Genomic DNA, 14545 nt, shown 5'->3' on the forward strand with positions numbered 1-14545 from the left:
GCGCTGGCGGCTGCCTCACCGCCTCCCTGTCCTCCTTCTATTGGCCAGTGGACGCCAGTGATTTGTTAAGCGAGTCCCCATAGGCCAAGATGTGCTGCTGCTAGTTTCGGCTAGACAGCTCTGTTGACCAATCGCTGCCAAGGCATCTGAAAGCTTGTTTAGGACTGGGGGGGCTCTTTTCTCCAGCGGCCAATGATGGCGCGGGGGCGGAGCCTGCGGGAAGAGGGGTCCCTGAGGCGGCGGCGGCGCAGTCTGGCCCGAGGGGCTCCTGATGGAGGCGGCGGCGGCAGCGGCAGCGTGGTGAGCTCCGGCCCCGCGACGGGCTTGCAGCGGCCCCGGCCCCGCCTTGTGTCTCGGCCCCTGCCCGTTGCGCCGGGGCTGCCCCTCGCCTGGGCCACCCCTCCTCAGCGGAGGCGCGGGGTCGCGCTTCCCCGCGGCGGGCCGTGCCGTGGCCGCTAGCGCGGTTGCGGCGCACCTCGGCTACCGCTGGCTCTTCGGTTCCCGCCTCCCCTCTCTCCTTGCTTAGGGCAGCCCGCCGTGCCGCTGTGCTACCCCAGCCCCGGCCCTGGGTGCCGGTTGCCCTCGCTTGCGAGGAGCGGCCGGGTGAGGCGCGGCGCGCCTGTAACACTGCCGTGTTTTTTTCTGCCTCTCCTCTGTTTCAAGCCTGCAGCCTGCCAAAGCCATCAGGCCCATCGACCGTAAATCCGTTCATCGGATCTGTTCGGGACAGGTTGTGCTGAATCTTGGCACTGCCGTCAAGGAGCTGGTGGAAAACAGCCTGGATGCGGGAGCTACCAACATTGGTAACCCTCTTTTCGTCGTAATTTCACGGTTTTTTCCCTACACTTTTGAAGTGCTTTTTTTTCCCGAAGTCAAGGCATATGCTAACAAATCCGTGCAAATACTTTCTCTTTGGGCCAAACACGTTTGCAATGATTTTACACCTCAGATAAACACAACATTTTGATTCCCAGGTTCTAGCTGAGCTCTTAAAGCTTGTAGTTTTGTCTGAGTTACTTTATTTGTTACTTTATTTGCCACAAAATCAGGTAAGTGGCCTTTACAGCAACGGTGGCCTCCAGATAGCAGAGGCTGCCGTTTCCAGGATGATAGCTATTAAAACTGGGAAAACCTCTTCAGGCAAAAGTGGAATGAAGCTTAACTATCTGCAAGTACAGGCTGATTGACATTAGATTGCCCAGACTATTGACGGCTCTGAGGTTTTTTGTTGTTCAAACTTGACGTGGAAACCTGTTATCTGGTCAAGTTGTTCAAAGTAAAAAATTAATACTGAATACATATAAACATATAGAATGAAAAAGACTTTTGTTACTCAATTTTGTAGATGTAAAACTTAAAGATCACGGAGCAGAACTGATTGAGGTTGCAGATAACGGAGATGGAGTAGAAGAGGAAAACTTTGAAGGCTTGAGTAAGTTGAACCTTTTTTATAACTTATGTTTGGACATTCTGAAAGTGTATTTGCAATGAGAAAGCAACTTTTTAAAAACAAACTTCCTGAGTTCAGTCATTTTTAACAGATATTTGGCTTTACACAATGCATGCATGACCTGCAAGACTTGGTCAAAACTGGACTTATGTAGAGCTATTGTGGTTATAGCTGTTGTATCTCTGAACTAATCTTTGATTTGATTGGTCTTTTGAGTGGAACAAAGAATAGAAATAATTACAGAACAGGAAGACTTATAAATGTTCATTTTGACTCATCCATGTCAAGTCATGAGCCGTTGTTGGAATCAAGCATTGTGAAAGTGACTGCTTTTGAGAGGTGAATTATAAACTTGAGTATTTGCTGAAAGGGAACCAACCTTGCATGCCTGACTCAAATTTTCCATTTGCTAGTTTTAAATTGCACAGAATGGGAGCAGAAACAATACTGTATTAGAAATGTAACCAGCCGTTGCAACAGAAATACCCACATTTCTTTTTTCATTTAATGACAAGGGATCTCTTTCACCATAAGCTATAACTCAGTAAGTTTGGGTGTTCTGAGTGTGTATATGGTACATTAGAAACTCTTTTCTCCTTCTGTTCCAGGACAGTGAAAGTTCAGGGATGCTGCTACTAACTCTGTTATCTGGTCGCTAGTGCTGCATTGATTGTGTAGGCCATGTCCTCAGCTGTGGTCATTGTAGAATAGGCATATGCCTGTCCATTATATACCATGCCCAGCACAGCTCTGCAGTTGTTGTCTTGCAGGGCAAAGTCTGTGACAGGTACATCAGTAGCAGAGATGGGTACTGTGTGGTGCTCTGAGACATTTGGTAATGCAGATACCAATAGCACTGTATGAATTTTGGGTGTAAGTATGGAATAGCAGATGTATCTGAGGATTTTAAGGAGGTCTTGCTTACAGGAAAAAGGCAAAGAAAACATTCAATACTTAATTATTTTGTCTCTAATAGTTACATAAAATCTGATTAATAATATGGAAGATGTTTTGCTTCTTGATATGCATGCAAAATTTACTTGCATAGACCAGTGTCACTTTGAAGTTAAATATTTATTTTAAATATCTCTTTCCAGCTCTGAAACATTATACATCAAAGATACAAGATTTTTCTGATCTAATACATGTTGAAACATTTGGGTTTCGAGGTGAAGCTCTGAGTTCGTTGTGTGCATTAAGGTATTAATATTAAACTTTTTATTAGTAGAAAGTTACTAATATGCACAAAAATAACTGAAGCCAACGTTTCAGTTTACCATTATTGATGAGGCTGGCAACTGGTAACTTCCAGTTCCTTAGTGTGACCACTGTCACAGGCTGCCCAGGGAGGATGTGGAGTCTCCTTCCTTGGAGGTCTTCAAGACCTGCCTGGACACATTCTTGTGTGACTTGATCTAGGTGGACCTGCTTTGGCAGGGGAGTTGGACTAGATGATCTCTAAAGGTCCCTTCCAACTCTACCATTCTATGATTCCATGATTCTATGAATGTTGGGTCAATATTGAGCAGTAGGTTGCATGAGTCCTTTCCATCCAAAATTGTTCTGTGGTTCTGAGCATCTGAAATGACTCTGTAATTCTAAGCACCCAATTGATCCTTTTATGTACAAAATTGACTGTTACTTAAGTACAGTACTGTTACAAAGTATTGCAGGGTGGAACTGTGTGCTTTCATAAGTGTGTGATCCTCTGTCACACCCAAGTGCTGTTTGCTAGGCTGCAGTTCATTGACACTGTATTTAAACTCCTCCCAGACAAACTAGGCATTCAAACTATACAAAGTAACAACAGCTTTTGTACACAGTTCTGTGCATCAAGAATATTCTGCTGTTATGCATTAGCAGGAGGAATGTAGTGTGCAAGAAAATCAGGCTTTAACATTGCATTTTATAGAAGAATGAAAGGGAGACAGATACAGTTTGTGTTGTAGCTAGGAAAATGTTATACTTCTGTTGTGTTTATAGTTGTTTCTGATGAAGTTGGTTTTAATGAAATTAATAGTATTGGTGTAGTCTCTATGCCTATTAGGTTGTGAGGAATGGATAAGAAAATACAATGCTCAGTGAGTAATTCTGTTGCCTCTTTCCCTCTATTAGTGATGTTACTATTTGTACTTGTCATAAGTCTGCAAAGGTTGGGGCTCGTTTGGTGTTTGATCACAATGGTAAAATCAGTCAGAAAGCGCCTTTCCCACGGCAGCAAGGAACGACTGTTAGCATTCAGCAGCTCTTTTACACGCTGCCCGTGCGGCACAAGGAGTTTCAAAGGAACATTAAAAAGGTAGGTTAGATCAGCAATTATTAATTCAAAGGGAGTGTCATACCCCAGAATTTATTCCCTGCTGATGATATTTAGTTCTCTGTACAATACATTGATTATGTCAGACTATTTCATGCCTGTCTTGTATCTTCATCAAATAAGAAAACAGTGTTTCTGTGTGCCTTCCTCTTCTGGTTTGCAAAGATTGGGTTTAAAGGTACAGTCTCAGATTTCCAGCTTTTGAAATAATGATTGCTTTTATATATTTTAAAGTCAGGACCACTGTGTTACAACTAAATATCAATCTTGTAAACATGCTGGTTGCTTTTAAGGATGTTATTTTTCACATATATATTTTTCAGTTTAGTTTCAAAAAATATTATCTATCCCTTTTGTGTTACCTGCATATATTGAACATTTTGGTTGTATTTTTGTTTTAGAGATTTTGTGTTTATAGGAATGTTCTGTTTTCTTCAATAGGAATATGCAAAAATGGTCCAGGTACTGCAGGCCTACTGTATTGTTTCAAAAGGAGTGCGGATTAACTGCACTAATCAAGTTGGCCAAGGGAAAAAAAGCTCTGTGGTATCAACTACTGGAAGTCCTAGTTTAAGGGAAAACATTGGAGCTGTATTTGGGCAAAAACAGGTATTACTTTTGTTATTGACAAGAGAAACAATATAGCTGTGTAGAGAAATTTTTAACGTCTAAAGAGAGGAGGTGCAGGAAACCTTTAAAAACTGTATGAGGATGGAGCATGTGTTGACTTGTAGCACACCCTGCAGGCTGAAAAAAGGAACAACAGTACAACCTCCACGGACTCCAGTGGTGTTTCTAAATCTGACTGGAGATGTATTGATGGAAGAGAAATCATTTAGGAGACAAGGTTACTGCTTAATATCTCTCTGAGGCCAGTTTTATTAGCTGTTGTGCCAGTAAGCCTCTGAAGTTTTGTGCTTTTAAAAAAATAAGTATGGGCACCAAGGCTGAATGTCACAAGAACAAGCCATTTACAAAAAAATCCTAAGAATTGTGTGATGTAAAAGTCTTAATAGGGAAACAGAAAACTGAGGTTTTTAGCTTTTGCAACACTTTCTTATTAAACTGTTTCATTAGTGTTCATTAGTATTAACCTTTGAATGGGACTGAAGTCATCCCCTATAGTGGTGTGGACTGTGATGCTTCCTAAATAATAGGTATAAAAATAATTGAAATAGCTGTAAAAATAATCTTTGTAAAAGCAAAGATTTAAAAAAGCATAAAAACATCCTTCTTACTACTGTATATTACAACCCTCAGGAATATTGAGTGGTTGATATCTGCTGTTTGTTGATAAACACTTCCTCCCTCCATGGTGCTCATGTAGAGATTATATAGCTATTATGTAGATATTACTTTGTCTTGCCATGTAGCAGCAAGCATAGCTGAAAATTCAGAATGTTTAGCTTACATAATGTTAAATACTTAAATGTAGAATCAGTAGAAGATGCTGTAATGACAGAAAAATAATGGTGGCGTGACTGGGAAAAATGTGTGTAGTAAACATATTTGTAGTTAGCCAGCTTGTGAGTCAAATAATGTACCTTTCCTAATAGTTTTACTGTTCTTTAAAAATAAAATTCTCTTACTCTTTTTGCCTTTTGTTTTTGTATAAAACTTGATTAGGTCATATATATGTAGCTGGAGAGTCCAAATTGCATCAATGACTTTGTTACTCTGTGTGCATTTTAAAGCAAGGGTTTGTGAAATAACTAAGGCAAAAGTAGTGATAGCAAAGGATGAGAGCAGCCATTTGTTAGGGCATTGTTTCTGTTTCTCAGTAAGCAGTGCTACCAGCTTCTAGTAGGTTTGAGAATTTAAAGTATCTGTCATGGTCAGCCAACTTGGAAAAAAACCCCACCATTTTATCAAATAGATTTTAAAGCTAATAAATAACAATAAAATGAAAAGAATCTATACCTGTCTAATGTTTCACTTCCTTTGCTTTTTTTAGTTGCAGAGCCTCATTCCATTTGTTCAGGTACCTCCTAATGAAGCTGTTTGTGAAGAATATGGAGTCAGTGCTGCTGACATGCCCCAAAATTTGTACAGGTAATTAGAGACGTACAAATCACTGTTGGCAGTGCCACTTTGTCATAGCTCAGAATAATACCAAAAAAAAGTATGGTAATTAATAGTATTAAGAATAACTAAGAACAGCACGTTAGATGTTAGTATACAGTTTGAGAAAGACCATCAATTGATTTTAAAGAGTTCATTCAGGTGTTAATTCAGATGTTGCTAGTCAGGTAAGTGGGATGAGCAAAGCTACTATTCCTTATGTCTTAGTTATTTATTTATTACTGTAATATTCTGCTGAGTGTCACCTTTGGACAGTGCTCTGAGTAACTGGATGGATAATCTATTGTTCATACCCGTATGTCTTCAGTAGCATTACTGAAGATGAATGTGAATCTCTGTAGATTATCCATTACTTTCTTAAAAGCATCTATATCTGACCAACGGCAGGTCACAACCGACCTTTCTTGTGCTTTCAGAGCAGAAAAATTACAAATGCCACATCTGAAATCAGAGCAAGCTACTTTCTAAATTGCCTGATGCCCTTTTTGGAACTAAACATTTAGCCTTTGTCAGAATAGGAACTGGGAGAGGAAATACATATAGATATTAATTGGTGCTGTATACTAGTGTTTCTTTTATCTTCTAAAGAAAATACTCTTCCATTAAATATGCTCAGTCAGAAAAATTCCTTTGCTTTATTCCTCCATTTTACCTGAGTGTTATCCTGTGGTTATTCAGTATTACAGGCTTCATTTCTCGTTGTGATCATGGTGTTGGAAGGAGTACAACAGACAGACAATTTTTCTTTATCAACCAACGTCCGTGTGATCCAGCAAAGGTGAGTTGTTGTTTTTTTGTTAATATCACCAGTGTTGAGTTATTCAATATTCTCTGAAAACCACTGGATTAGGAGCTGACAGGTATATTTGCCACTTGATGCTGCAAGTTGCCGTGTCTTATGTTTTTGTTTTCATTGTGTCTGTTTGAACGAAAGCTCAATCATAGAAGGTCTGATTTAGTATGTACAGTTTTGAAGGGAGTTAAATAACATACTGGTAGGAAACAGAAGATCATAGTACTGACATTTATTGTTTTTTCACGTTCTCTGCAGGTTGTCAAGCTTGTGAATGAAGTTTATCACTTATACAATAAACACCAGTATCCATTTGTTGTCCTTAACATTTGTGTAGATTCCCGTAAGTTATGAATAATTTTCAGTAAGTTCTGTAAAAGCTACAGCTTCATTGAAGAATAAATTGCATTTTTAAAAGAATATTATAACTTCTAGCTGTATGCCTTCCTGCACTGTGGCAACTTTTTGATCTAGAGTTGGTGAAAGAGAGAGGGTGCAGCCGTCCTTCCATATTTTCCCCCCTCTACTTTTTCTGTTCTCAAAAATAGCTTCTTATCTCAAGTAATGAGAAAAAGGCAATCTTGTGGTTAGCCTACCAGAAAACTCTTTATCATGTTATTGCACAGAATTGGCTTCTGTTTTGCTTGCAAGTTAGAAGTTTTGTTTGCAGACATACTGTGAATGTTAACCACAGCTTTGGTTTTAATCCTGGGAAATACAAATGGTGGGTGAAGGGGCAGAAAACTTTCATCCAAGGGTGGATTCTTCTTTTTTAATTTATTATAATGTAGTTTGGGATTGTTTGTTTGTTTTTTCTCTAGAGTGTGTTGATATCAATGTAACTCCAGACAAAAGGCAAATTTTGCTGCAGGAGGAAAAGCTTTTATTAGCAATTTTAAAGGCTTCTCTGACAGAGATGTTTGCTAGTGATGTGAACAAACTGAATGTTAATCAGAAACTTCTGGACATTGCAGGTAGGACACAATCAGAATGCTTTCTCTATACATACATGTGAACATTTTGTGTAAGATACATGGTAGATAATTGGAAATTAAATAATGTGTTTATAAAAACCCAAAGGGAAAAAAGTCTGTCTGTTATTTCTGTACGTTTCAGGGCAGATTTTCTTCTTGCTTATATCGAAAGTTTGTAACTGAGGTAATAAAAGAGGACATTCAGTTATTTACAGTCAAATTTATAGGGAAAAAATTAACACAAAAATCATTGATAATGCTAGAAAAAGATTTCTCCCAAAACATTGGGAGAGATCTGTTTCCTTTTTTTAAATTAACTTCAAAATTAATGTTGAAGGTCTCATAAATAAAATCTGAAATTTGAATACAAGCTTACTTGAATATTCCACTTTGATTCTTTTATGCTAACTACAGAAATTACTGATTCTCTTGTGACTACGTTATCTTTCAAAATTGTTTTCCTGTGTCAATGTCACTTCATGCTTCTAATTTTTTTTCAACAGAACCCCCTCTAATTTCCATTTTCACTGATGTATAGAATAGTTGGAGCCAATTCTTACTGTTATTTGAAATGAATCTTTAGTAAATACAAACTGCTAAATTCAAGTCCTTTAGTTACTTTTGATGTATGTGCTTTTTATTTATCTGCCATGCCAGCTCCTAACACCTTGCCAATAGGCTTTTATAGTGACTATTAACATGTAAGAGCAATTCACTTTTGGTTGTCACTTGGTCAATTAGTTCTTTTGATAATATAAACAAACATTCTGACTGGACTGATAACTGTTACAGTTTAAAAGAGATTGCAAATTCATTCACACAAGTACCGTTAAGTTTCTTAGAGTGGTAACTGCTTACCTGTTGGATATTAATGCCATTCAGCCCCATACTCCATCATTTATCTGAAGCTTAAGGGCTGCTTTGAAGAGTTTGCTCTATTTCTACCTCTCTTTTAATTCTCTTTATTAAACACATCATCTAATTCACATTTTCGGGTAACTCAGAATTTTGAACTATTCTTTATTCTGATTTTATTAGGCAACTTGAAGAAGACTCATCCTGAAGAGACAGAAAAGTCTCAGGTAGAAATGCTGCCTGACTCTGAGACTGAAAATCCAAGTGGTGAAGGAAAAAGAAAAATGACTCTTGCCAGATTAAGGGAGTCATTCTCTCTCCATCAAACAACTGAGAGTAACTCTCGAAGTCATAAAAAGATGAAACAGCGTCACAGCTCCCTTAGACAAATGTCAATTGATACCTCTTGGAATAAAGATTCTGAGAGTTGTCATAAGGTGGACTCCAAGATGTCAATTCCAAGCACATATCTGAGAAAATTAGAAGATAATGCAGATTCTGGATTCTATAGCACTTCTGAGTCAGATGCTGGCTGTAATACACCAGAAGCTGGGACCTGTGTCAATAGTGAAAGTGTAATTAATCCTCCCAAAGAAGAGTTCTGTAGCTCAGAAGAAAAGCTTCCAAATGAATGTCTTAAAAATGTTGGATGTAGTGAGAAATCATTGGAATGTGATGTTCAGATCTTGGGCACTGAACATGAGTTAAATCAAGTGAATGACTGGACTAATCAAAATAAGTTGTCTCAAGAAGACAATAGCTCTTCCCCAAGAGCAAAACGTTTTAAAAGCAGAAGCTTTAAAAGTGAAGCAGTTGACTTGAAGGCAGGTAAATGTCCTGAAGCGAAGAATACTAGGAACTATATGCCAAGTGTTGATGTACTAGTGGAAGTTAAAAAGAAAACTGTGCCACTTGAATTCTCTATGAAGGTTTTAGCAGAAAAGGTAAAAAAGTTAATACAGCAGCAACAGAAAAATGCAGAAACACAAAAATACAGAAGATTTAAAGCAAAAATTAATCCCGGAGAAAATAAAGTAGCAGAAGATGAATTAAGAAAAGAGATCAGGTATTTTCACTTTAATATGTTGTATTAATCAACTAATAAATATAGTGTGGAGAAAATGTAAGGTCTATCTTGGGGTGGGCAGGAGGCATACATCTACACATTAGTTTTGAATACATCTTTTAGTTATGCCATTAAAATGGCCATTTGACAAGTTTATTTTACCTGACAGAGCAGCTGTTTGAACTAAGTACAAACATAATGTGGAAAAACATACTAAAAAGATCACAAAAATCATAAATTTGGCTTCCTTTAGGCTGGTAATTTGCAGTTTAGTCAGAGAAACACCAAATTTCATGATAGAAGAACACTGAAAAGATTCCATAACTCAGTTCTCCCTCATGTGAATTTAAAATTTGGTGAAATACGGCTGTGAAGTTACATTCAGGTGGTCACTGGACAGTAGAAGTGTATGACTCATGAATTTGGGATTTTTACATGTGTTAGGTAAGCGTTCTGTATGTCAGCTGCCTCCTCAAAACTGCGATGCCACCTTCAGTGTTATTCACTTAGACTGTTGCCATACTGCCTGTTTCTAATTTTATTGTCACCAGTGGCTGAATTTAAAATGAGAGAATCCTGAATTGAGTCCTGTCTTAATGATGGTTTGTGTTCTGCCAGAAATGATCTCAGTAGTCATTGGCAGATCCCAGATAACACTTTTTCACATTCATATCCTGCTTAAATGAATGAGGTTTTTTTCCTTTTACATTGAAAAGTGTGTTCTGCAGGGGAGAAAAGTTAAGTTTTTAAGTTTTACAGTCTTGATAGCTGATGAGGCTTAATTTGTAATCTGTTTATATTTTCTATATACAGTAAAGAAATGTTTGCAAAAATGGAAATCATTGGCCAGTTCAATTTGGGGTTTATAATAGCAAAGTTGAATTCTGATCTTTTCATAATTGACCAACATGCTACTGATGAGAAGTACAACTTTGAGATGTTACAACAACACACTGTTCTTCAAGGTCAGAAGCTGATAGCGTAAGTATTTTCTGTATTTTAACAGTAACAATTCTTAAGTTTAATTCAACGTTTCAGAAGGATATTTATGTTTATGTAGCATTTCACACAATCAAAACACCTAAGATAAATATTAGGTTTTGCATTCTGTGTTTCAAAAAGTCTTCACATGAAAAAGAAGTTCCACAGATGCAGTTGTAGCTGTGCAGCAAGTTGGCAATCAGACATTTCACGGTGGCCTTATGTGGCAACTCACAATTCGGGAAGCATGGTCATACATTGAGGATATGGGAGGCTGTTGTTGTGACAGGGAGTGCTACCCAACCGACTTAACTCTTCTGAGTAACACTTGGAAGTGAGCTGTTCAGTAGTGAGAATGTTTTGTGGTTTTTAACTAAGTGAACCATTTTAATAAACCTCTGTATTAGTGTCTCTAGATTGCTTCTGAAACCCATCTTAAGTGGTCTGAACTATGTAACTGCATAATACCATATTTTCTGTCTCAGGCCTCAACATCTCAATTTAACAGCTGTAAATGAATCAGTGTTGATTGAAAACCTGGAAATATTCAGAAAAAATGGATTTGATTTTGTCATAAATGAAAATGGTGAGTTTGAGCCAGAATTACTGGGAGTAAAAAAGTTCAATGGTTTCATCAAATTTGTTATGTAAAAATCTCTTTTGGCATTCATTAGAGACTTCAAAATAATATGCATTATAGCATAAGGTTAAATTGGGTTTTAAGGCTTAGAATTCAGTGGTCTTTATACTCTTTTAAACTGAGAGAAGACTGTAGAGTCTTTATCTCACCAGCATTTTATAGATGTTTCTGAAGACTCTTTGGAGTTGCTGTTTGACTGTGTGGTCAGATTTGCACTTCCTGGATGTATTACATAACAACAGGATTTTTATATTGGTACACTTGCAGGTCCCAGCAGAGTTAGATGCAGGCAAACAATAAATCCAGTAACTTTTACAGATACCATTGGTAAATAATGTTCTTTGGGTTTCCTAATGGCTCTAGTATTGACTTGCTGTGTACTTTGAGAAAATAACCTGCAAGCTACTTACTGTTTTTCCTTACACAGCAAGAATAATGAAAGTGCTGTATGTTACCACTTTGGTATTTGAGAAATCACTGCAGACTTTTCCCATATTCTTCATTCCAGAATCTCTGTGGGTTTTTTTTTCTAAAGTTCTATTAATTATCTATCTCTTAGCAACAAAAATCCTTAAAGATTTTGGAGTCACATAAACTTAAAATAGCTTCATAAACGTTTGCTTTTTGAAATTGAAGGGTTTGTCAGAAACTAGATCCATCTGCTTTTAAATTTGCAAGCATTTTTTTGTTACTGTTAAAAGGGTATCTGCCATAGTTACCACAATAGTTAGTTAATAACATGCATCAGAAGACTAAATTTAAACCTCTGCATATCTGCAGGTTAAAGTAGCTTCTCAGTTTTTCTCGCAAGAGGAAGTAATTTCCTGTAATGCCATTTATTAATGATTGCAAATCTTTCAGCTCCTGTAACTCAAAGAGTTAAATTAGTGTCATTGCCAACAAGCAAAAACTGGAGTTTTGGTCCACAAGACATAGATGAGCTGATCTTCATGCTAAGTGATACCCCTGGAGTCATGTGTAGGCCCTCCAGGGTGAGACAGATGTTTGCTTCTCGAGCTTGCAGAAAGTCTGTAAGTACAAGCACTTGATTCTTGTTTTCAAATAAATACTGTATTTTCTGTTCTGTTATAGGTAGCTGTGTCTATATATATTGCAGGAGAAGGTTATTTACTGTGGATTGGCAGCAGCTAATATCCTTTCTTTTGTTCCTTGTGTTTTTGTTTAGTGTAATATAGGAAAAAATTCTGATAGGTGTTGATTTTGTTTCAAAGTGCTGCACTTACGAACTTATTTAGCAGTATTTTGTCTTCTATTCTTGTAGGCATTTCTGCTTTTCATGTCTTGCACTGTTTGCTCTAGTAGCCCAAGTAGTGTCAGCTGTCAATATAGAGAAAGAAAATAATTGGGGTTCTTTTGCCTTTACTTGCAGGTGATGATTGGAACTGCATTGAATGTGCAGGAAATGAGAAAACTGATCACCCATATGGGTGAGATTGAGCATCCCTGGAACTGCCCCCATGGAAGACCTACTATGAGGCACATAGTCAGTTTAGACTTGATTTCACCAGAATAAATCAGGTTCTGTTTGTTAACATCTTTTATTGTAATTCTTGGTGATATTTTGAGCTTTTATCATGACTCTCATTTTGAGTAAGAAAGTTTTAATCGATTTTTACATTTGAAGACAATTAACACTTAGAGGCATTTAGCAGAGTTTCATTGCTATTCCTGTCAACATTGACATACTGGAATTCATGTGTAAATAACATTTCTTTTATTGTTCTTTACTCTGTGTGCGTTTTACTTTTGCAATCAAGACTTTTAGAAAATAAATATAAATCTGTATTTAAGTCTCTAGTAATGTTATGGGACAAACTTTTTCTATGTTTATACATCTCCTGTATATTATAATTGTTAAGAAAATGTAAATGATATGCAAGTGCTTTTTTATTGAAGAGAGGTTTCATGAGTTCAAGCATTGATGTTGCATTGCATGATTAACTTACTGATATCTATGTTTAAGGCTTGGCTAGAATAATTCATCTGGCATATTTACTTTCATTTAGCATAGTTCCCATCCATATTCCACATACTGCTAATTTTTCAAGAACTGAGATTCCTTTTCAGAGAATGAGTAGGAAAAGACAGTCTCATCAGCCACTGACAATCTTAGTGGAATCAGCAGTGCCAAAAAATTGTCTCTTTGAATCACAGATCAATTACAACAACTACCTAAGACCTTCCCCTTCTACAGGACCAAGGTTTAACCTCAGCACTCTTTGTCTACTGATGTCTTTTCTTGAGCATCTCCCTCAGCATTTACTGGAGTGCAGCACGTGCCCCTTCTCACAGCCCTGTGGCCTTAGAAATCCCCATGCGCGTTGTAACTGTGCTGCCCGGGAGTGGGAATGGGCCCTGTGCCCTGAGCAAACTCTCTGTTCCGTATGGACAGTCTGTAGTGTCTGCTGACAGCTCTCCTCTGCGTTCAAATGCAGTCAGCGAAGGCCGAATGCACGAGAGCGAGCGCCAGGCCACGCTCCCCTCAGGTGCCGGTGCAGTGCCCCGCAGCGTGGGGCGGGCCGCGGGGCGGCGCTGTCTCGGCGGGCGGGCGGTTGCCATGGTTACGGGCGCCGCGGCCGCAGTGCGGCTGCGCGGGAGCGGCGGCGGCGGCTGTGAGGCGCGGGCCGGGGCCGGCGGGCGAGAAGGGGGCCGAGCACCGGGCTGTCCCTCGCTCGCCCGCTCGAGCCTTTGCCCTCCTTTAAGAGCTACCCAAGTGGAACGAGGCGCTGTCTGGAACCAAGCGGCGGTGAGAACATAGCGCTTGCTTGAGGCCGTTCCCCGTCAACCGTCGCTACCGCAGCCCGCGGTATTGATTCTCGTCGTGCAAAGCACTGGTGATGAAATGAGTGGGAATTGTGATTACAGCTGTTCAAGCAGGCCTGTAACTTTCGAGTAGCTCTTGACTGGGAAAATAATTGTGTTTTTTTTAAGTTAGAGTAGTTATTCTGTTGTCCTTCAATCTGCAACTCATAACTCTGAAAGCAGTTCAAATACTAGTGCAGCTCTAACTTTCAAGAAGTTCACCAAGCGAACATCTTTGAGCAATGGTTTTCAGCTTTTCCACATGATTATACATAGACGCCTAAAAATCTCCTGATAAAGACGGAGACATCTGCGTGGCAAAAGTAAGTCTATTGACAACACTTTTGTTGTGGACTTTAAGGTGATTCACTGGCATTGTTTCCTGGTAGCCCGGCAGTGTGCCTTCCACAAGCTGAAACCATTGCCTCCAGGAACTGTTATTACAGAAATAACTTCAAATACATATATGTATTAATAATAATCATTAAGAAAATGCTTTTTTCCCCCATGTAGTTAACTATTTCGTTGTTTGATATAGAGGGGAAAATCTTGACATAAGGCAGT

The 14545-nt window shown here is 38.7% G+C and overlaps 1 protein-coding gene across 1 annotated transcript; it reads left to right on the forward strand.

Moving 5' to 3' along the window:
* The first annotated feature begins 211 nt into the window (after window positions 1-211).
* PMS2 (PMS1 homolog 2, mismatch repair system component) lies at window positions 212-12899 on the forward strand. Its single transcript, XM_061992354.1, has 15 exons — window positions 212-300; window positions 664-803; window positions 1346-1432; window positions 2548-2650; window positions 3566-3749; window positions 4209-4376; window positions 5722-5819; window positions 6528-6627; window positions 6901-6985; window positions 7464-7616; window positions 8655-9537; window positions 10351-10518; window positions 11004-11104; window positions 12020-12189; window positions 12549-12899. Exons 1-15 carry the CDS (start codon window positions 272-274, stop codon window positions 12690-12692), a joined length of 2613 nt encoding a protein of 870 aa, XP_061848338.1. The 5' UTR covers window positions 212-271; the 3' UTR covers window positions 12693-12899.
* The last annotated feature ends 1646 nt before the right edge of the window (window positions 12900-14545 follow it).

The sequence above is a fragment of the Colius striatus genome, chromosome 3 (assembly GCF_028858725.1).
Source record: "Colius striatus isolate bColStr4 chromosome 3, bColStr4.1.hap1, whole genome shotgun sequence".
Lineage (NCBI taxonomy): Eukaryota > Metazoa > Chordata > Aves > Coliiformes > Coliidae > Colius > Colius striatus.